This window comes from Capra hircus, chromosome 9, assembly GCF_001704415.2.
Source record: "Capra hircus breed San Clemente chromosome 9, ASM170441v1, whole genome shotgun sequence".
Taxonomy (NCBI): Eukaryota; Metazoa; Chordata; class Mammalia; order Artiodactyla; family Bovidae; genus Capra; species Capra hircus.
The window spans coordinates 83563229-83585598 of record NC_030816.1 but is presented as its reverse complement, the minus strand read 5'-3'; the positions used below and the strand labels follow the sequence as shown (position 1 = coordinate 83585598).

Here is a 22370-nt window from a genome sequence, read left to right as displayed (position 1 = left end):
GTGTGTATCCGATGCGTGAGAGATGAGTGTGTGTGTGTGGTGTGTGAGAGATGAGTGTGTCTGAGAAGAGTGTCTATGTGCTGTGTGAGAGATGAGTGTGCGGTGTGTGTGACATGAGTGTGTGTCTGGTGTGTGAGATGAGTGTGTGTGAGATGACTGTGTGTGAGATGTGTGAGATTGTGTGTGTGGTGTGAGAAATGAGTGTGTGTGTGAGATGTGTGTGAGATGAGTGTATGTTTGAGATAAGTGTGTGTGTGGTGTGTGAGAGATGTGTGAGGTGTGTGTGACATGAGTGTGTGCAGGTGTGTGAGATGAGTGTGTGTGCAGTGTGTGAGATGTGTGTGTGTGAGATGTGTGTATGTGGTGTGTGAGATGAGTGTGTGCAGTGTGTGAGAGATGTGTGTGAGATGAGTGTGTGTGCGCGGTGTGTGAGAGATGAGTGTGTGTGTGAGAGATGAGTGTGTGTGTGAGGTGTGTGTGGGAGAGATGAGTGTGGTGTGTGTGTGAGATGAGTATGTGTATGTGGAGAGAGATGAGTGTGTGTGTGGTGTGAGATGTGTGTGTGAGATGAGTGTGTATGTGGTGTGTGAGATGAGTGTGAGGTGTGAGATGAGTGTGTGTGCGGTGTGTGAGATGTGTGTGTGATGAGTGTGTGTGCAGTGTGAGAGATGAGTGTGTGTGTGTGATGTGTGTGTGAGAGAAATGAGTGTGAGGTGTGTGTGAGATGAGTGTATGTGGTGAGAGATGTGTGTGGTGTGAGAGATGTGTGTGTGTGTGAGATGAGTGTGTGTGCGAGGTGTGTGTGTGTGAGAGATGAGTGTGGTGTGTGTGTGAGATGAGTATGTGTATGTGGTGAGAGATGAATGTGTGTGGTGTGAGAAGTGTGTGTGTGTGTGAGATGAGTGTGTGTGCGGTGTGTGAGATGTGTGTGTGAGATGAGTGTGTGTGTGCAGTGTGTGAGAGATGAGTGTGTGTGTGATGAGTGTGTGAGAAATGAGTGTGAGGTGTGTGTGAGATGAGTGTGTGTATGTGGTGAGAGATGAATGTGTGTGGTGTGAGAGATGAGTGTGTGTGTGTGTGAGATGAGTCTGTGTGTGAGGTGTGTGTGTGTGAGATGAGTGTGGTGTGTGTGTGAGATGAGTATGTGTATGTGGAGAGAGATGAGTGTGTGTGTGGTGTGAGAGATGTGTGTGTGTGAGATGAGTGTGTGCGGTGTGTGAGATGAGTGTGTGTGTGATGAGTGGGTGTGAGGTGTGTGTGAGAGATGAGTGTGAGGTGTGTGTGAGATGAGTGTGTGTATGTGGTGAGATGAATGTGTGTGGTGTGAGAGGTGTGTGTGTGTGAGTGTATGTGGTGTGTGAGATGAGTGTGAGGTGTGTGTGAGATGAGTGTGTGTGTGCGGTGTGTGAGAGATGAGTGTGTGTGATGAGTGTGTGTGAGGTGTGTGAGAGAGATGAGTGTGAGGTGTGTGTGAGATGAGTGTGTGTATGTGGTGAGAGATGAATGTGTGTGGTGTGAGAGGTGTGTGTGAGTGTATGTGGTGTGTGAGATGAGTGTGAGGTGTGTGTGAGATGAGTGTGTGCGGTGTGTGAGAGATGTGTGTGTGTGCGGTGTGTGAGAGATGAGTGTGTGTGATGAGTGTGTGTGTGAGGTGTGTGTGAGAGAGATGAGTGTGAGGTATGTGTGAGATGAGTGTGTGGATGTGGTGAGAGATGAATGTGTGTGGTGTGTGAGAGATGAGTGTGTGAGTGTGAATGAAGCCACACAACACGCTCTGTTCACCACGCTGGGGCCACGATGACACACCACCCTCTCTGGTTAGAGAACTGCCTCTATTATTTTTAAACCTGGAAGAAGGTAGCCACGCAGGAGAAGATGGCTCCCCGGCCACCGCCGGGAAGGCTGACCACAAGCACTTCCTGCCAACACCAACTGTCCAGGCCCCGCGCTTGTCACACAGCCACGCTCTGGTCAAGCTCACATCACGGCCAACGTCCCCAACCACTGCCCATGTCTCTCCCCACCCGCACCACCGGTAACGTCCATCCATTACAAGGACATCTAGGTCCCTCGGGACCGGACCCACAGTTAAAGCAAGTGAGAAACAGACCACTCCTGGGGCGCATCTCATTTCAAATAACAACGCTGAGAACTGGACAAAACGTGACCATAACTCGTGAAGGCAATGCCTGGAGGCCCAAACCTACGCTGGGAAATGCTGGCGTACACTGAAGCTTTCAGGGCAGAATGCTCAGTTATTAGCCAACTGGCTCACGCCCTTAACTATAAACTCATTTACCAAAGAACATGCTTGTATTTCACAAGCTTTTAATGACCCAAGACCCGCACTCAAGCAGACACCGAGCTCCATCAACATCCTTGGGGACTTGTAACCTGATAACAAAAATGCCACAGCTCCCCACACGTGTTCACATTTTCTTCCGTAACTTCTATCACAACAAGTGACAGCTCAATGCACAAACCCTCACATTCCTCTTCCCCTGGCGGACCCAAAATCACAGAGTCCCAGCTCACTTCCCCGTTCGTTCTGCCTGAAGACTCTCCACCAACAGCAAGACACACGACATGCCGGGGGGGCTGCTGAAACACCCTGTGGGACGGCCTCTGCCCTCGGGCCCCATACTCACTATCGGGGAGCCATCCACAGGAACCTTGCACACAGCGGTGCCGGCGGGGCAGGCTACCCCATGCATGGGGTTGAGCGGCTGGCAGATGTTGATGTAGAAGTCGGGGCTGGTGTCTGAGCGGTCGTCCTCACTCTCATCGTACGCTTCGTAACCCGCGGTGCGGTGGATGAGTGGGGACAGGTCGATGAGGGAGCTGCCATTCCTCACGGAGCACTCGGTCTATCAGACGGGAAACACGCCTCTATGTTGGCATCTACGACAACTGAGCTCCTGACCACTGACCAGCGGTCACCGTGAGGATTTAGGCTGAACGGGAAATGCGCTAAAGGAGGATCAACCCCACCCCCACCCCCGCCACGTGCTTTGCTTTATTTAGCATCGGGCACTCTGAATCAAGCATTATCAGGGCCACAGGAGTGGATGAGAAGCAGGCGGGGGTGACCTGGGACCCGAGAGAAGCAGAGGGCCCCTGGGCTGGGCGGGCTGGGCCGCCCCGGACTCACCGTCTGCTCGCAGGCCAGGGGCGTGTGCCAGGAGAAGAAAAGCGTGCACGTGCGCTTGTCCAGGGAGATCAGCATGGGCCTGTTGGTGGGCCCGGCCTCGGGCCTGCACACGAAGCTGATGACGCTCTTGTAGCTCAGGCCAGTCTTGGAGGGGCAGGGGGAGCCGTTCTCGTACACCAGTTGCAAGACCTGGTCCACGTAGGTCAGCCTCTTGCTCGCTTTGCCCACGCTGATCCTGGTCTGCCCGAAGCAGGCCCCTATGCCCAGCACAGAGCCGGTGGGAAGGACACACAGTCAGGGACCCAAAGCACTTGCTCCCTGCAGACCCAGATGCTGCGAGCCACAGCTGGCACTCCTGGGGGTGCTACCCGATTTCAACAGATGCTACATGTCTAATACTTCACCCCATGGTTATAAATCACCCCCTCATGGCCCCCGCCCCAACCCCAAGAGGGTTGCTGCCGATGAAGGCGTGTGATCTCTTCACCAGAGAGGGGCGTGGAGGGCAGGCCGCACTCACCCACTCCGGAGGCGCAGTTCTCGTTCTCCCCGCACACACTGAGGAAGACTAGCCCCTTCTCGCTGTAAGCGGCGGTGAAGCCGACCCGGCCGCTCAGAGAGGTCAGGTCAAACAGGTGTCCTGCACGGGGTGGGCAAGGGGACACAGTGACCCCCTCAACCGCCTGCTCAGACACAGATCCCACGGGCCATCTGGCCCTGGATTCCTCGTGATAAATCTTCCCCCTTCACCGGCCGGGCCCTGAGAAGCTTTCTGACCCGCTAGAGAGTATTAGGGGGGAGGTGGAGCATCCTCCTGGGGCTGGGCCTCAGCAGCCCCTGTGATTCGGGGTAGGGGGAAGTTGGGGAGGCCACGACAGCACTTCCGGCTGCCAGAGAAGCACTCTGCGGCCTCCCAGGTCCCCAGCGCTGAGACTGAGCAGTTTCCTGGGTGTCCCCCGCCCCGCCCCCTGCCCAGACTAACGCTGAAAAGGAACAGGAGATCGACTCCACCTCCACAAGCCAAGAGCCAGGGATCGACAGCCCCAGAAACAAGGGCAGTGGGAACACAGGTCTCAGGGGGACAGGCGGTCTCCTTCACTGAAGGGGACTCCCCATTCGACAGCAGCCCGCAGAGCCGGCACAAAAGGCCAGCGTCCACCTCCAGACAGGACACTGTCTGCTCCTCAACCTCATCCGGGGCCTCTCATCATGCTGGGGGCCGGGGCGGGAGGTGCGGATCCCTCACTGCAGGGGTGGGGTGGGGCGCGAGAGGCCGGTGGGGGGGTCCCTCACTGCGGGGGCAGGGTCCCTCACTGCAGGGCGGAGTCCCTCACTGTGGGGGCGGGGCAGGGGAGGCCAGCGGGTCCCTCACCGCGGGGGCGGGTCCCTCACCGCGGGGGCGGGGTCCCTCACCGCGGGGGCGGGGTCCCTCACCGCGGGGGCGGGTCCCTCACCGCGGGGGCGGGTCCCTCACCGCGGGGGCGGGGTCCCTCACCGCGGGGGCGGGTCCCTCACCGCGGGGGCGGGGTCCCTCACCGCGGGGGCGGGGTCCCTCACCGCGGGGGCGGGTCCCTCACCGCGGGGGCGGGTCCCTCACCACGGGGGCGGGGTCCCTCACCGCCGGGACAGGGCTGGGGAGGCCGGCGGGTCCCTCACTCACCCGTGGCGGGGTTGGTGACCTGGCAGTCATCGTGCACGTTGCTCTTCACCGGGCAGGCGGCGGCCGTGGGCCAGGAGAAGGTGTACTCGCAGTCCTCCACCGCGCTGATGAACATGGGCCTGGAGTTCTAAAAACGAGCAAAAACAAAGATGGCTGCTGACGGGCCACAGGGAACAGCGCCGACCCAGTCAACAGAAGCTCCGCTGTGCCGCCTGTGACTCGTCCGTCCCGGGGTCTTCGTGGGACAGGGGCAGGTTCAGAAAAGGCAAGGGGTCAGCGTCTGCTCCTGAGATGCCCCGGAGGGCCCTGACACACACAGGACGAGACGAGGCCTGAGATCCACGCGGGAGCCAGGGGCATGTCCCGCAGCCAAGCGGTGAGATGGCGCGCGGGGGACCAGGAGGGCAAATGAATGAGGAAACCAGAGGTCATGTCCTGAAAACCGGAACTGAAGTTTGTTACAGGGGACAAAAGGGGAAGTGCCGCCAGGAGGACTAGTGACAGCTGTGAACTCACCGACCCCTGCACCGCTCGGGCGAGGAGACTCCCCGCCTTTCGGACGTGCCTCATCCACATGGCTCAGGCCAGACTGGTGCAGCAGGACCCTTCTCCCCAAATAACCCAGACCCAGGCACCCACGTACAGAGTCCTCAGGAGCCCCTCAACTGTCCTGCTAAGCCATAAGCCTCTCTGCTCAGTCACACAGGGAGTCTATGGGGGCCCAGGGTGTCTGCACCCCAGCAGCTTGGGGGTCCAGGCTCAGCCTCGCATGGTCTCCCAAGGAGAACCTCAGCATCCACCCCGTCCAGAGGGGCAGGCCTCAGGCCCCCAGGCGCCTCTCCCTGGGGCTCCCTCACACGCAGCTGGACGGTGACACTGAGTGGGCTAGTTCAGCCTGTCCTCATGGCCCGTAGCCACAACCCACATCTCCTACAAAAGCACCTTCATCTCCCAGATGGAAATGTCCCCATGGTAAAAAAAAAACAGTCCAAGAAGACAATTAATTCTGTACCCACCTCCACACTGCACAGACTAACCCTCTGGGGAAGGGACTGCCCAGAGATGAGATAAGATGTCGGCTCTCATGCACCAACCACAAGCCAGCAACAGGGCCCAGAGCCTCAGGTCTCTCCTCTCTAACCTCGTGGGAGCTCGTGTTGGTAACAAGTGACCAGCTGAGAGGGATGAAGGGACTGGGGTGCACAGTCAGGAAACGCGAGAGCTGGCCTGGAACCTGGTCTGCCTGACCTGCTGCTTTTACCCCCGAAAATGAAGGGCAGAATGGCAAACGGCGGTTCTCTCTCCAGCCTCCAGGGGGGTGAGTAAGACTCTGACGATGGGTCAGAGTCGTGTCGGACTCTCTGCAACCCCTCAGACTGTAGCCCACCAGTCTCCTCTGTGCATGGGATTCTCCAGGCGAGAATACTGGAGTGGGTAAGCCATTCCCTTCTCCAGGGGATCTTCCCAGTCCTGGGACTGAACCTGCAGCTCCCACACTGCAGGCAGATACTTGCCCACTAAGCCACCAGGGGAGCCCCCAACTCAGGACATTGAATTGCCAGGGTGGGCACCCGGGACCACAGGCCCAAGGCTGCACTGCCTGAGCCCCGTTAGGCTGGGTCACCCTATAGGCTTCACCGCGCACCTGAAGGAAGTGAGACGTCAGTCCTGCTGACTCAGGACCCACGCCGGGGTGGACACAGCTGGGTCACTCACCACGTGGCTCTCACTGCAAGTGAAGCGGATGGTGGTTGACTTCTTCCGAATCTGGTCTGGACACAAGTCGCCATCGACGTACTTCAGGAGGATCAAGCCCTGGCTCCACTGAGGACTGTCCCGCACCCTGCCCAGGTTCACAGGCTTGGGGCCGCCCAGCAGACACACAGCTGCCTCCGGAGGGCATGGATCTGCAGCACAAGCAGAGACGATTAAGAGCGACCACCGGCCGCTTTCCAGACTAGGACTCACAAGGCACCTAACGTCCGTCACGTGACACATTTGACTCTAACGATCATTCCAAAATACCAGTGATTCCCATCATTTAAGTCAGATGCTGATGACGCCACGAGCTCTCATAGCATGAAACTATTTTACCACAGATGGACTTGGGGAGTGGGGGGGGTTAGATGTGGAGAGTCAGGAGAATTCAAGACAGGATGGCCTCAATTTTTCTGACCCCCAAACAGGATGAAGCTGAGAATACCCAGACTGAGCCCATGGGACGTTGCAAATGACCTATGTTCACGTGCTATCTTTATTTCAGAAGTCACCAAGAACTGCGCCAACTTCCCAGTCTTGGAAATGTCCGAGTCACCTGCCCTGGGGAAAGAACGGGTGGGCCCCACTTCATGGACTGAGAATGTGGGTCACCAGGCTGGCCAGCACACAAAGCAAAGGGAAGTGGGCCGTGCCCACACAGCATGCAGCAGAGAAAAATCACTCAAGATGTGAGTGGGGCTGCAGAGACCTGCCAGGGAGACAGAACAAGCTCCGTCTTCAGGATCCCAGCAGGCCGAGGCGGGCATCAGGGTCTCTCTGGGTTGCTGCTCCTGGTACCCTGGGTCCAACCAGCTCTCACCTCATCACTGGCCCCAAGGGTCTGGGTGCATCGTATCAGGACCCCCACCCGCTTTACTATCAGTAAATACAGAGGTTGTGCCCACACAGCCATTCCCTGCCTTCCAATCTCCTGGCCTGGCCTCAGCCACCACCATGATTACCTCCCGCGACCTCCATCTCCTGGCACTTCAAACAGGTCCTCACGCTCCCAGCACGCCTTCAGCACTGACTTACCCTGGACCACACCAGGGCCTGGTCATCAAGACCCGCAAGTCCTCCTTCCACTTCCAGGCTAATGTGTCCCTACTCCCATGTCGGAGTGATGTGACTTCAAAGAATCCGTCCTGACTCCCTCTCTCCCCCGCCAAACTCCCTACGAGCCACGAGCTGCCGTGCCCCCCACTCACCCGAGCCAGCCTGCGGGGACAGAGACTTGCACACGTTGATGAGATAGTGCTCGGTGGACCCCGTGCCCGTGACGGCCTCCCAGTTGTCGCTGTACCGCGACAGGGACGAGAGGTCATAAGTGTTCCCATCCTCGTTTCTGCAGGGAAAGAAAAAGTGCCACGGTGAGGTGCAGCCAGATTCTGACTCGGTCTTGAGCACCCCGGCTGGAAAGGCTCAGTGCACGAGAGTGTACTCCTGACACCCCAGGGCAACAGACCCTACCAGAGGCTGGACTTGACCCCTGGGGTCTCCCAGCTCCAGGCGGAATCAGCAACAACACAGCCTGAGCTCAGGAAACGCCAAGCCTTGGTGCAACGAAATTATGTACTCAACAACAATAGAAAAAAGCAAAGCATAAGTGTGCGCCCAGCTCAGGGCGGTGAGGAGACAGGTGAACAGACGGCTGAGACACGCAGCTCCCCGGGCATCCCGGCCAAGCCACCTGCTGTCCAAGCCGGAGGCCCCCAGCGGTCCCCGAAGTAAATTGGGCTGGCGTTGACCTCCTCAGGGGAAGGTTTACTTCCTGCACAAACCCCAGGCAGGGACAGGTACCGAGCGCCAGGCCTCTGTCAGGTGCAGAGTCAAGGCTGAGAAAGACACACAGTCTGCCCACGGGGTCCAAGTCAGGTGGAGACGCAGAACAGCTAGAGACACCACTTAACCCGAGGAGACCAGAGTCAGCCATTTGTTCACAAACTACACACCAGAGGGGGTGGTGCTGTGTTGATGGAAACGGATAAAAATCACCCATCCTATGAAGTCTGAAGAGGCCACGGGTAATTTTTTTTTTTTTTTAACGTACAGTATAACAGATGGTAATCAGAGTGAAGAGAAAAAATAAGGCAGCGAAGGGAATATGAAGTTTGAGAGGGGAAAGACGAAGTGAAATTTTTAGACAGTGGCCAGAGAAGGCCTTTCTGAGAAGGCCATCTCTGAATAAGCTCAGGATGATGCGGAAGAGCCCGCCCCACAGGCAACTGGGCAGGGGGAGCAGAGGGAATCAGGGGCCTGGGGCACAGAACGCCAGGGTGTCCACAGGAAAACACGGGGCCCCATGTGGCCGGGGCAGAGCAGACAGGAGCCGTGGCACAGTGGGGGCTGAGGCTGGCAGCAGGGCGGGGGGTGTTCCAGCCCCCACCAGCCGACTTCAGCTGGTAGCTCCAAGCAACACGGGGGCTTCATCGCATCGCGGGGTCGTGACAAGATAGGCCTGGGCTGACTTACAATCTCCCAGGACCACTCTGGTCTATAGCCATACCACTCTGAACAAACACTTGGTCTCGTCTAATACGACCTCTAACCCCTGTGAAGGGCCAGTCCACCATGGCCAGGGGATCACTGAGGGACTGCTGCACCCATGCAGGGGGAGACGGGGACGGTCTAAACCGGGGTGGGGGGAGGGCGGTGCTGCTTCTGGAAGACAGAACTCTAGGTACTTTGAAAGCTGAGGGACCATTAATGGGATGAGAGTGAAAGAATGGGACAGGCATTAATATCTGCATCTGTGGGAGACACAGCGATTTGCAGAAGCTGATCCTGGAGAACTTCATATAACGGATATTTACTGTAAATGGTTAAAGACCTAAAAGAAGAAACCGCAACTATAATAAAAGAAGGGGGGTGGAGTGGAGAGAAGAAATGATGAAATGGAGAAAGAAATGAGAAAGAGTACCAAACAGAACTCAGTCATGAAAATTAAAAAGACAACGAACAGGCAGAAGAGCAAATCGAATCAGCTGATGAGAGAATCAGTTAATGGGAAACAGATCTAAGGAAACAGAATACGGTACAAAAACAGATTAAAAAAACATTCAAAACATACGGTGCATACAACAGGCAAAGTTTAAGATATGATTAATAAAAGGCCCAGAACAAAAGGCACAGACTAGGTTAGAGGCAACCTTCAAAAACACAGTCACTGAAAATATCCCTAACTGAATAACAGGCATACATCTTCAGTTTTAGAAAGTACCACCTTCCAAGCAACATAAATAACAAAGCCACGCGCAAGCAAAACAGACTGAGGCCACAGAACAAAGCCAAGAGAACATATACAGAAAAGGCAGGTTATCTACCCAGGAATGGAACTAGGACTGAAAGGCCAGATTCCCTAACAGCGGCCCTAGACGGATTACCTCCTAAGGGCTGGTGCGCACACACGTAAGTGTTCACCTGGACTTCTGTACCAAGCGAGTGGTGATAAAACTCAGCCTTTTCACACGAGGACCAAGATTAACTCCACACACTCCCTACTGGTATAGGACTGCCAGAGTTACGGTGTGGCTTGGACCCCAGGACCAGCTCCAACAGCCTGAGGAGCCAGGGTCGGAAGACGCACTAGTTCCTTCCTAGTCCCAAGTGGGACATCCTGGCACCAACTCCCTACCCCAACAGAGACCAGAGGCAAGCAATCTGCAAACAAGCGTGCTGCGTAGCATCATACTAAACTTAGAGAATGAAAATCAGGTCAAAAGGAAAGGGTACAATGCAAAAAGGAAGAGGAAGCCAAAGAAACAGAGATATTTCTGTTCATTTTCAAAGGAAGAAATCTATATAGTCAAACAACCAATGAGTATTTTTTAAAACCACAACTTACAACTTATGTGAGAAGGAAAAAAAAAGTCAGAATTAAAACACTAGCCCACAGTCCTGTGGAGTTTGGGAGAGTGTGTTTGGTGCTAAAACATTCTCCATTATTTCATGGTTGGAGGGGTGGGTAGAGCTATGGGTCAACTTTAGCTTCCTGTTAAATCAAAAATACATGTGTAAGGCAACCGTTAAAAGAAAATGGATTATAATTCAGGGAAAGCATGATGAGATTTTTTTAAAAAGAAAACAAAAATTAGAATTCGTATCCTCAGAGATAATTAGAAGGACTTATGTGAAATTTAAAATAAAACTTTTCAAAGGATAGTTTAAGTTCAGAAAATATTCCAGAATGGAGTAAAAACTCACAGAAGATGAGCAACAAACTTTTTCACCAAACGTGCATGAGTCTTGTCGGAAATGGGACAAGGCCTTCAAAACTGAAGGAAAACTAATTTGACTCTGTCATAATCCCAGTCCCAGTTAATCAGATCTCAGAGCAAGTCAGTGGCATTTTCAGACAATGCCTGGGTTCTCTGCTACCCAACCTCTCCACAATACAGGAGGATACACTCCAACAAAACAAAAGAATACAAAACAGAGGACCTAAAACCCAAGAAGCAATGGACCTAAGCCAAGAGCAATCCAAGAGTGTAACATGCAGGAACTAAAGCCTAGGGACTCACCTAATCTAATTCCCCATCCCCGCCAGCCACCAACTATTAAAGCAAAATATTACCGTGTAAACCTGACTGCCCTCCGAGAGTCAACGCCCCATCAACTTACTTGAACGAACACTCGATCAGGTCGAAGGGCGGGCAGGCGTACTGCGTGCGCCACTCGAACAAGTAGGAGCAATCGGAAGTCTCCTGGAGAAACATGGGCTGCAAGGGCAGAGACGAGCGCATGAAACCGGAAACCCTGGGTGGCCGGTGCTTTGAGGACGCACATAGGAAGGGACGGACCTGCTCGTTAAGCTCGAGACAACACTGATTGAGGTTCTGAACACAGGGTCTGTGAATCACACACTTGAACTAGGTTTAGCCAGGAGGTTGCACGAGGCGGTAAGGGCGGGCTCCTTTTATGAAAGAAGAAGGCAGCAAAGCCAGGGCGAAGTTCCCGCCCTGAGTACACTCACCGTCTGCGTGCTGCGGTCACAGTAGAAAAAGATGGTGGTGGAGCGCTGGTACACCTTGTGGCAGGTGTCGCCCCCGGTGTAGTTCATCTTCAACACCCCGTTCTCGTAGGTCAGCTTCTGAGTAAACAGACCTGCCGAAGAAGCAGCCGGGGATATGAGGACGGGCTCAGGAAGCCCCCGGGCAGCCAGCACGTGTGGCCCATCGCACGCCCTGCACAAACCCCGACAAGGCCGAGCACGCCTGGACCACTGGCTCCTTGACAGGCCTCCTCTCGCCCCAGGCCGTGACCTCCGCACCAACAGACACCAGAACGCAGACCGACAGAGGGATGCCACGCAGACACTCCTCGACCCGATAAGCTCAGCGGGTGCTGGCTCCTCAGCGAGGCCCACAGACTCACCCGTCAGCTACTCCATGATTTGCAAAAAATTCATAAGTGCATCACCACCTGCCCAGCTGCTGAGAGAGCGTGAGGACCGACAGTCCGCTCTACCAGTTTCACGGCCCAGCCCTGTACCAGACATGTGCCCTCCTCTGTTCTACAAAGTACCACCCCAGAGCACCCACCAGTACTCCAGTGGGTCCCAAAGCTGGGATAAAAAAGAAGAAATATGAGTTGAGAACTAATTAGTGTTGCTAAGTAAGAATGAAATAAGCTCTTAACAACACGTGTCAGTGTGTGTCCTGGGTATGAAACCAGAAACATCGCTAACAGGCTGTTTTACCAGGACACAGCAGAGGTACTTCTTTTTCAAGAAAAATACTGTCTTTAGACCTTAAAACACAAGATATAATCGATCATCTTACATATGGAATTCCATTCTTTTACAAGAAAAGAAAGAAAACCACACTACCTGCCACTTTTTGAAATCCCTGAGGTCCCCGCTTTTCCTGGCATGATGAGATGACCTTGGACTTGTCCCTGGTTGGGCAGACGCCAGAGGAAAGCTCTCCACAGACCCGGAAGTAATAGATGTATTCACCGGTCCGCACGACGGTGTCGTTCAGACCAAGAGGGATCAGGTTATACAGGTTGCCGTGCCTCGGGTCTCTCACCTCGCAGTAGTCTCCTTTAAGAACATGAGAGGGGAAGGGCAGTCACACACACACACACACACACACACACACACACACACACAGATACATACACACTCACACAGACACACACACACACAGACAGATACACATACACACAGACACACACAGACACACACACACACACACACCCCTTCAGGCAAAACTTCTGCAACCTCTAATCAGCTAAGTATCGCCTTAAAACAGGCCTTAAATACCATTTCCACCTTCTCTCCTTCTGGCTTGTATGCCTAAGACAAACTGCCCAGTCTTCTAGAAAAGCTTAGGTCACCGGACGAATGAAGATCCACTTAAAACCAAACCTCATGTTCATGCTCTCAAGTGTGAGACTCCAACAGCCCATCAACCCAGCAGAGGAGGAAAATGTTGCTGGTGAAAGGAACAATGGAGTGGAGCAGAAAATTCAAGGACAAGAAGCTATCCATCCGCTAATAAATACATAGGTGTCTCGTGATCACGTGCAAGGCTTTGCATCTAAAATGCTATCAGAGCACGCCCTACATCACACTTCCACAACCTGGGTGAGCAGGGCCAGGTCTTACCTTCCGCGCGCACGACGGGACAGGCTTCCACGGTTCTCCAGAGAAACACATACTCACAGTCGTTCTGGAGCTGAAAGGTCGGGGAGCCCTGCAACGGAAACCAGTGCTCAGCACATGCTCGTCTACTTAAGAAGGGAGTCAGACCGTAGCAGGATGGACACCCAGCTCTTCAACTCCACGAGAGAAGTACAAGGACAGCCCTCAGGAAACACACCAGGCCAGGACATTCTGGTCCAATCCCATCAACAGCCTAAAACCCCCGAACACTCCAGCAAGCTCAACGTCAGACGCAAGACCTGGAGTCTGGGGGAGGCAGAAAGGAGGTTGCACGGACACGCACCGTCGTGTGGGCACATTCGAGGTTTATCCTGGTGGAGAAACGCTGGTTCTTGCACTTGTCCCCGTTGACGTAGACGAGGCTCAGGGACCCATTGGCGCCCACCTGAGGGCTGATCTGCACGACGCCCAGGTTCCAGTTGTTTTCTTCCGTCACCAGGCAGGACCCCACGGCGGTGCCTGCAAGGGCCGGGAGACAGCGTTGAGGGTGGCGGGGAGGGGAGGAAGGCAGGGCGAACGTGAGTCCGGGGCACGGCACGCACCGTGGCAGCCAGGAATGTACGGGAGAGGCGTGCACACGCTCAGGTAGAAGGTCCTCTTCTTCCCCTCCTCGAACGTGTCAACCGCGGTCCATGGCTTCCTGGTTTTGCTCAGGCCGCTCAGATCGTACTCGTTCCCGGCGGAGTCTGAAACACACGGGGGCGCTGCAGAGCTGCCCTCCTGGTAGCTCTGGACACCTTTCAACCCCAAACGCTAAGGATGCAGGAACTTAGCACTCGTAACAGAAATGAGCAGACCCACAGGAGGCCGACAGGCATCTCCTGCAGAAACATGCACCAGACCTGGCGCTCAAAACTGCCTTGACGGGACTTCCCCAGTGGCCCTGCGGCTGAGACTTGGGAGCTCCCAGTGCAGAGTTCGACCCCTGGGCAGGTAACTAAGGTTCCCACATGCTATGTGGCACAGACAAACTTTTTTTTAAAGTCAAAAACATTTAATTAAAAAAAAGTCTAGCGATTCCCAATTTTAAAAATTTCTTTTAATTCAAACACAGAAACAACCAAAGAAAACCAGCCGTTACAGCAGAGCCCCATGGCTGAGGAGGTGGAGGCCGCCACAAAGAGGGAGGACCCAGCTCAGCGTCGGGGACCCCTTTCCGAGCTTTATCCTCTTATCCTCTTCTCCCTCCAGTAAGGAGCTCCAACAGTGAGCTTGACTTTTTCCCCCTAGTTTTCTTCTCTGTTCTTAAGCAGCTTCTGATCCCAAATGATAGCTCAAAACCGTGAACCCAGATTCACTTCAAGAGACGTTTTACAACTCTACGCATCAGTCAAGGGAAACATGTAACACAAATGTCATGCTGCCTGAAAATAAAACACACACGCACACACACATACATATGCTCACAGGCACGAACACACACTTCCGACCGGTCTCACCTGTGACTTGGCAATCTACTGGAGAAGGTACACAGGCCAGCGCGGTTTCAAACTCGAAGAAAGTGTCCCGGATCCCCAGGCTGGAGTCGATGTCCTGGTGCAGGAACTTGGGCGTCCCTGGGTAAACGTCGTCATTGCAGATGAAGCGGATGATGAAAGCATCAGCCCTCCCTGGGAACAGAAGGCCAGACTGTTGAGAAACAGCAGTGACCAGAGCGTCGCTGGACACACGTGGGTCACTGGGACAGCGTGCCCAGACATGAGCCTCCAGGCTCATCTGCTAAGACAGTGTCACAGCACCCAGTCTGTTCCAGGGACCTGAGCTAAGGAGAGGTCACACACATTGGGACAGTGACCCTTGTAAGGAAGGTTCACACCATGAGCACAGTGTCCTGACATTCTTCTGTTCCAAGAAGGATGAGAGTGCTACATCCATTTATCCACCCAAACACTAGAAAACCATCACTCTCCTTCCATGGCTTATTCAACAATGTTTACGACGTTCATACTACACACAGGAGTGAGAGAAACAGAAGAAAACCCGCTCTCCTGGGAGCTGACCCTCAAGGCTGCTCAGCACCCCGACAGTGAGCAGACTTCATGCAGCCTCGGCAGGACAGATGGAAATGCAGGAAGACACCGCAGGACGGGGCTGAGAAACCCCAGGGCTTGCGGGGGGGTGGTGGCGGGGGGACAAGGCGCGATGGCTGGGCTCACTGGAAGGTGCCATCGGAGCCCAACCCTGCAGAAGGGAAGCAAAGAACCACCTGGCTGCCTAGAGCACCGACTGCCGTGAGCAGCGGGAAACACTGAGGACAAAGGCTCAGTGGGGAGGGTAGGCCTTCCTGGTCGAGGAGCAGGAGGTCGGACGGGCCCAAGCAAGGAGCAACAGGGCGCCCGTGGCCACTGGACAGGCCTGGCTGCTGCTCTGGGCACACGGAGAACCCCGGGTCGGGAGGGGGTGGTCTAAGCCAGGGGCGATACAACCCAACACTTTGAACATCACTCGACTTGCGGAGCCGAGCACAGACCACTAGGGCGGCGGGCAGGGAGGAAGCGGAGGTGGCACAGCCAAGACGGAGGCTCCTGCGGAGAGGGGACCATGTGGGCGGAGGCTCCACGGAGGGAAGAGCCCCGGTGCCATTACCGTGTTACTGAGTCCCACGGGGCCCCCAGAGACGCCTGGTTTTCACAGGAGGACACTGAGGCAGAGGGAGAGGGAGGGACAAGCCTGGAGCAACACAGCTCTAAGGTCAGACGCGCACTGCACCCCGGGGGCTGCTGGCGCCTGGATCCCAACCCAGCAGAGAAATGTCAGCGGCTGTCAGCCACACGACCACACTGATAACCCCGCAAGAGACAGAGAGTCATTTTCCAAATTAGGGTAAAAAATATATATGTATATATATACACACATACACATAAATGTCTAATCTAGTTCATTATTAAACAGTGGGGTCATTTTCCAAATTAGGACAAAAAAAAGGATACATAGATGCCTAATCTATTCCATTTTTAAACAATACTCTGGAACTGGAAATGAAGAGAATTATAAACATGACTGAAGGGTGGTCTCTGATGGTCCAGTGGTTAAGATTCTTGGCTTCTGCCATAGGGGGCATGCGTTCAATCCCTGATTGGGAAACTAAGACCCCACGTACCACACAGGGTGGCCAAAACGAATATTTTTAATAACATGTCAATAAAAAGAGTGAAGCACATTTCTTTTTGGATATTGAGGCGAGTGAGCAGCTGACTCCTTGGACCCAGCGGTGAAGAAGTTTACATCTGCAAAGCAAAGGATTCCCGTCCCCCTGGGCTCTATGAACAGACTAACATCATCCGTCTGTGTCTGTCCTCCCCAACAAATGAGGCATAATGAGAGCAATTCCCTTTCTAGGCCAGCCCTTTGCAGACCTGACAGCAGCCCCCAGACCCACGTCTTCTGTCCTCGAAGTTAAGAAGACCCCCAATTTTTAACCCCCTTCCCAGGAATCCCAAAATCAGCCTTTCAACACCCTACAAGTCCTCTTCCCGGCGTGTTACTGGATCTGTCAGCTTGAGGCAAGGTGCACAGCACGAGCTGACGCCCGCAGACGGGCAGAGCCATCCCCACTGCCTTCCAGCTCCCGGCTCCCTCTGACGTGGACTCAGACTGCCCCTGTTATTTTGGGCACCAGGCATCACATGAATGCCCCTTCCTGAGCCCACCCCAGTATGGCGAGAAGTGTGCAGGTCCAGAAGTCAGACCACGTGGGTTCCGACCTCAGCTGTGCTCATCACCAGCTGCGTGGCCTGGGCTGTGTGTGGGGGCACCTCTGGGGGCCTCTGATCCGCAACACTGAGTAAATGTGTCCATCGGCAGAACCAGGATGAGAAGCAGGAGACCTGGCTCCCAGTACTGGCTCTCTGTCCAGGGCATGAGGCCTTCTGGGCCTTCATCACCAGGGATGCAAAGAGGTGGTTAAGAAGGGCATAAGCCAAGAATGAGGTGCCTGGGGTTGGTGGAGAACCAAGCAGCTGAGCACACAGCACCTCCACATGGGCCCAGCATGCGGCGGCCAGCAGGCCTGCACGGTAGCTGCTACTCCACCACCATCATCCCCCAGGGGCGCTTACACTCAGCATCACACCTGATGACACCACAACCGCAACTGTTTACAATCACAGCTGCAGGAAGGAACAGAAATGAGAACCCAATACAGATGGCAAAACTGTCACTATCTTCACCCATCACTTCAATATCTGAAAAACGGGACAAGAGGCCAGGTGAACACTTTCCTATCAGAGGAGCCGCTGGAGGTGCTGGGGGAAGATGCTGGGGGTTGCGGGTGTGAACAGAACCCAGCAGTCTGGCCTCCAGCTGCAGAATGCACTCAGGGGCTGGGAGAACATCCTGGAGGCCAGGCACGCACGGTGCATGTGAGGCCAGAGGGCAGCCAGACCCGGAGCGTCTACGGACCCACACATTACTCTCGGAAAGGTCGACAGTCACAAAACCACCAGGACGCTGGTGAGTCACTAAACCAACAGGGATCTGAGCTCACCGTTGGGGTGGGAAGGAAGCCCCGTGTAGTTCAGGGTTATAAAGCCCTCGGTGGACAGCTGCAGGCTCTTCTCCAGGCCCACCAGCCTGCCCGGCTTCAGGGTCTTCAGGTCGTCTGTCTGGGCTTCTGCCTCGCAGCCGGAAGCTGGATTCTCATCCAGGGTGCCGCAGGCGGGCATCGCTCCGCACACGTTGAACTGCAGGCCAGAGGGCAAGAACCACACACCAGCTCAGGCTGCAAGACCCACCGAAGACACAACCCCGCAACGCAAACCCTGCCCTGCCAAACAGCTGCTGCTCTTCTATATCACCCAAATGACCAACCTGCCACATCTGGGCAGTTAAATCCTAAAGCTAATACATAAGGCAAAAATCAAAGCCCAAACAGCAATGTCCATAAACTGCCTCAAATGGTTTATTTAGATAGCCCTCTATCTTTAAATGTATGAGACAGTCTGCATGCAACAATATATGCCAACATATATACCCAGAATGCTGCAGTATTTTTGATTACAATAGGAAAAGCACATATGGCTGAAGTCACATTAAAAAGTAAATAAAATGGGATACCCCTGTTGTTTTTTTAAAATAAAAGGCTTTTATTGTGTAAAAACCTGTTTTATGTTCTGAAAAACTGTTTTAAATATTCTGAAATTCTGGAAAAAACCTTTCTATGGCTTTATGAAGCCACATATGAATAAGACGTGAATATACATGGGTGTATTTTACATATATATATGTGAATACACACGTGTGCATTATATAATACACATAACTCGTTCTGTAGAAAAAGTACAGGTAAGATTTGCCAACATGATCGATGCCCACACATTCCTAACCTGCTTAATACTAATCTAACAATGTTCCTGAAGAGTCTTGCTCTAAGTTTATATCCATAAGATATGACACAGAAAACTGCACATTCTTTACCCTTTTATCCAGTTCCCTTTTATGTAATGATTTATCCATTTACACTAGATAAAGACTATTATTCAGTTCTACACTAGTAGACATTTTAGAAATGATTCATTGTCAAAAAATTAATTAAAATTTGATTTTTCTCCCCAAACCTGAATTGTTAATCAAATCTAAACGTAGTTAGATGCATTCAAATTTGGAAAAAGTGGATACCCCTGTTTTTTTTTTTTTTTAATTGGAGAATAATGGCTTTACAGTACTGTGTTGGCCCTGTAACTCTCGAAGCTACTGACACCGTTCCACTTAAATCCAGCAGTTGACAGAGTGAAGCAGAACTCGCTCTTGGGTGTGAGACACAGACCTCTCTATCACCGGTCAGTGTTTATGCACAATGTACACAAAGTTAAGATCTCTGTACACAAAGTGTCTTTCCTTAAGATCACAGTTCCCTATCTAAGAAACGGCCACGTGAGAACACACCCAGGCCGATGGCCTGCAGCCACGTGGGCCGCGCAGTCACAGAAGCACGCAGCCCGCAGGAGAACACGTGGCGGCCCAGCCCTGCAGGGCCAGGTGCCAAGATGCAACGCCAAGTAGTCAGCTGGTGGGCGGTGCTGTCTGAGGCCCTTCTGGCAGCACAAAGCCCAGCGCCCTGACTCCCGGGAGCCTGGTCACCCCACCACTACCATCATCCGGAGCCTGTCCCTGTTGTCTGCGACCCTGCACCCGTCACCTCCTCCTGCCCCCCGGCCAACGCACAGAAGGAACCTTTCTGGCCGGTTCTCCATGGGATCACCTCTTCCAGCATCGCCCTACAGACATCGTCATCTCTTCTGGCACGTTCTTCCGGGCTTACCTCCTCGGGCAAGTCCCCCAGGGGACTTACCTCTTCTGACAAATCCCCTAAGGGGCTCGATCTTGAAGTTCCTGTCTGCCTCTCACACTCACACAGGCAGCCAAATACACTGCAGTCACCTATTACAACCTGTTACTAGCCAAACTCTAGGGCAGCAACTTCTGAGAGTGGGTGGGGAAGGGAGGGACCACGAGTACCGTGCTGCTGGCTGACAAGCCCTCCATGTGTCGGTGACAAGCCCCATCGGGAGTCTCAAGGGTCCGAAGGAACCTGCACGCCCTCCCACATGTGCTGTGCCTACAATGCCCCTCTGTATTGGTTTTATGACATTCTCATCCCAGCTTCCTTTGGGATGAGATCCCTGCTTCAAAGGTTACTCTCTTCTTCCAACGTGGAAGTTAAACCTAAATAACAGATTTTTAAAAACCCTCTCTCTGTCCAGCAGTGCTTAATTTATAATGGAACACACTACGTGGAGTTTCTCCTTTTCGCAGCTCCAGACACACTGCCAGGGCCGCCCACGAAGGAGGGGCTGTCGGAAGATTCTGGAGCGTGCCTTCAGCTCGTCTCCCTTTTATAGGCAAGTATGATCACCATTTCCTTTTGACCAGGGACTCAAAACCCCAGTGGGCATGAGAACCATGCTGCTGGGCCCCACCCCCGAGACACTGCCCTGGCCAAAAGTCTGCAGGCCATGTGCATGCTGCCGGCCTGGGCACCACACCAGATGCAGGGCCAGGACCAGGAGCAGCCCTTCTTCTGTTCCTAGTTCCCATCTGCAGAGCGGGAGGGGGCAAGGGTTTCACCTTATCACCCCCTTACACTTGGACTTCTTGCCTCCTCCTGGGTGAGGGCTGCCACCAGTGCCCTGGGTGGCTCTTAAGGACACCTGCCTCCCCAGTCACGAAATGAGGGTGAGCTCCACGCCTCCTCCCATCCTTCTAAGGCAAATCAGAGTGCACCCCGCAAGTCTTACCAGAAACATCTTCCCAATGCCCGAGACCACGTATCCTTGGGACTTGTTCAGTGGGTTCAGATCAAACACGTACCCGCTGTTGGGGTCCCTGATGGAGCAGGCCTGCGGGAATGAAAGGGGCGAAGAGGCACATTCAAACCTGGTTCTGGAGGGCACGGCAGGGACAGAGCATTGCCCACGTCTGCCTGACACCGATCCCTTCGGAGAAGTGGCCCCGGACGAGCTCATGGCCCCTTTTGGTGCCACATCTGAGGCGCCCCAGGGGGACAGCAGCTCAGCGGTGCCATCCTCCCGAGACCCCGAGACTGCTGTATTCACCCGAACAAGGCCCCGGCTGAGCCCCTAGAAAAAGTAAGGAGCCATAAGTGAAGTGAGAGCCGCTCAGTCGTGTCCAACTCTTTGCAACCCCATGGACTATACAATCCATGGAATTCTCCAGGCCAGAATACTGGAGTGGGTAGCCCATCCCTTCTCCAGGGGATCTTCCCAACCCAGAAATCGAACCGGGGGTCTCCTGCATTGCAGACAGATTCTTTACCAACTGAGCTATCAGGGGAGCCCAAATCAGAGACAGATCCATGAGAGATCCACAAATAACTCCCAGTCTCTCCTCAATTCTAGGAGGCGCAGTGAGCCCCCTCCCCATGTCTTCCTTCCACCCCGCCCACCCTACACAGAGAACCGCACAGCGGCTTCAGAAAGCCCTGCCAGTGGGTGGGGGCCCATGGGCTCCCACCCGCATCCTCCCTGAGCCGGGTACATTCTCTGGGGGAGCTCTGCCACTCAGAGGGAACTTGAAAAGAGAGGTGAGAACATCAGTCAGAGCAGAGGCAGGGGCATGGCTGGGGTCAGGGCGTGAAAACCTCGAGCATCACATGAGCCACACGGGCCGAATCCTACAGCCGAGGGGGCACCAACACGTCCCGGGTGTGGCCATGATGTGAAATTAAGACTCTGTCCCCACGATGGCAGAGCGCCCCGGGGCCCCCGTGAGGCCGGAGGGACAGCGGGAGGGAGGGAGAGGGTGGGGTCTGGGAAACCGGGGAGCAGAAGGGAAGACCTGGTTCTCATCCCAGGCCGGGAGGTGGGCCAGGGCAGAGGGTGGGGAACACAGGACGCCTTCCAAACGCCTGCTATCCAGGCAGGGATTAAGGGGCCGGAGGGAGGGGTGGGGCTGGGACGCGGGGCGGACGGGGCTGGGGCAGCTCGGTCAGGGGCCCGGGACCCTATCCGTACCTGGTCTATGTCCGTGGTGACTCGGATAGGACAGGCTGCTGCCGTGTTCCACAGGAAGCTGACCACGCACTCCCAGTTGAGAGAAAATATGGGATGGGTATGCTGAAAGGCCAAATCAAGGGATACAAGTCAACTCAAGGCCATGAAACGCTCTCTAACCACCAGAACACTAGTCGGATAACAAGAAGAGTTCAAGTCGGTGGATTAACATATGGTGGAGCAGGTGAGGAGCTTAACCTGCCTCATCTGATGACGATGTCATCCTTCCTACTAAGGAGACTGTTCTCTCTTACATGTGAATGCCAGTGAATCTACCTGGGGGGTCACACCAAGAGTAAATGGTAGAACTGGGATCCAAATCTGGGTCAGAGTTCAAGACTGAGCTTTTGAACGCCATCTACACCCAGAGTTGGACTATAAAGAAAGCTGAGCACCAAAGAATTGATGCTTTTGAACTGTGGTGTTGGAGAAGACTCCTGAGAGTCCCTTGGACAGCAAGGAAATCCAACCAGTCCATCCTAAAGGAAATCAGTCCTGAATGTTCACTGTAAGGACAGATGCTGAAGCTGAAACTCCAATACTTTGGCCACCTGATGCAAAGAGCTGGCTCATTTGAAAAGACCCTGATGCTGGCAAAGATTGAGGGCAGGAGGAGGAGGGGAC

The 22370-nt window shown here is 54.1% G+C and overlaps 1 protein-coding gene across 1 annotated transcript in view; it reads right to left on the bottom strand.

Moving 5' to 3' along the window:
- Window positions 1-22370, bottom strand: part of IGF2R (insulin like growth factor 2 receptor) — a 103695-nt gene that overhangs the window by 19193 nt on the left and 62132 nt on the right. The window contains exons 20-35 of the mRNA XM_018053434.1: window positions 21708-21809; window positions 20472-20573; window positions 17723-17918; window positions 14676-14846; window positions 13779-13922; window positions 13520-13695; window positions 13180-13267; window positions 12397-12612; window positions 11542-11672; window positions 11190-11287; window positions 7778-7914; window positions 6528-6718; window positions 4812-4938; window positions 3672-3791; window positions 3152-3408; window positions 2649-2867 (exon numbers count right to left, since the gene is read on the bottom strand). Of these exons, the coding sequence (XP_017908923.1) occupies window positions 2649-2867; window positions 3152-3408; window positions 3672-3791; window positions 4812-4938; window positions 6528-6718; window positions 7778-7914; window positions 11190-11287; window positions 11542-11672; window positions 12397-12612; window positions 13180-13267; window positions 13520-13695; window positions 13779-13922; window positions 14676-14846; window positions 17723-17918; window positions 20472-20573; window positions 21708-21809 (2475 nt within the window). The remainder of the gene's footprint in view (window positions 1-2648; window positions 2868-3151; window positions 3409-3671; window positions 3792-4811; window positions 4939-6527; window positions 6719-7777; window positions 7915-11189; window positions 11288-11541; window positions 11673-12396; window positions 12613-13179; window positions 13268-13519; window positions 13696-13778; window positions 13923-14675; window positions 14847-17722; window positions 17919-20471; window positions 20574-21707; window positions 21810-22370) is intronic.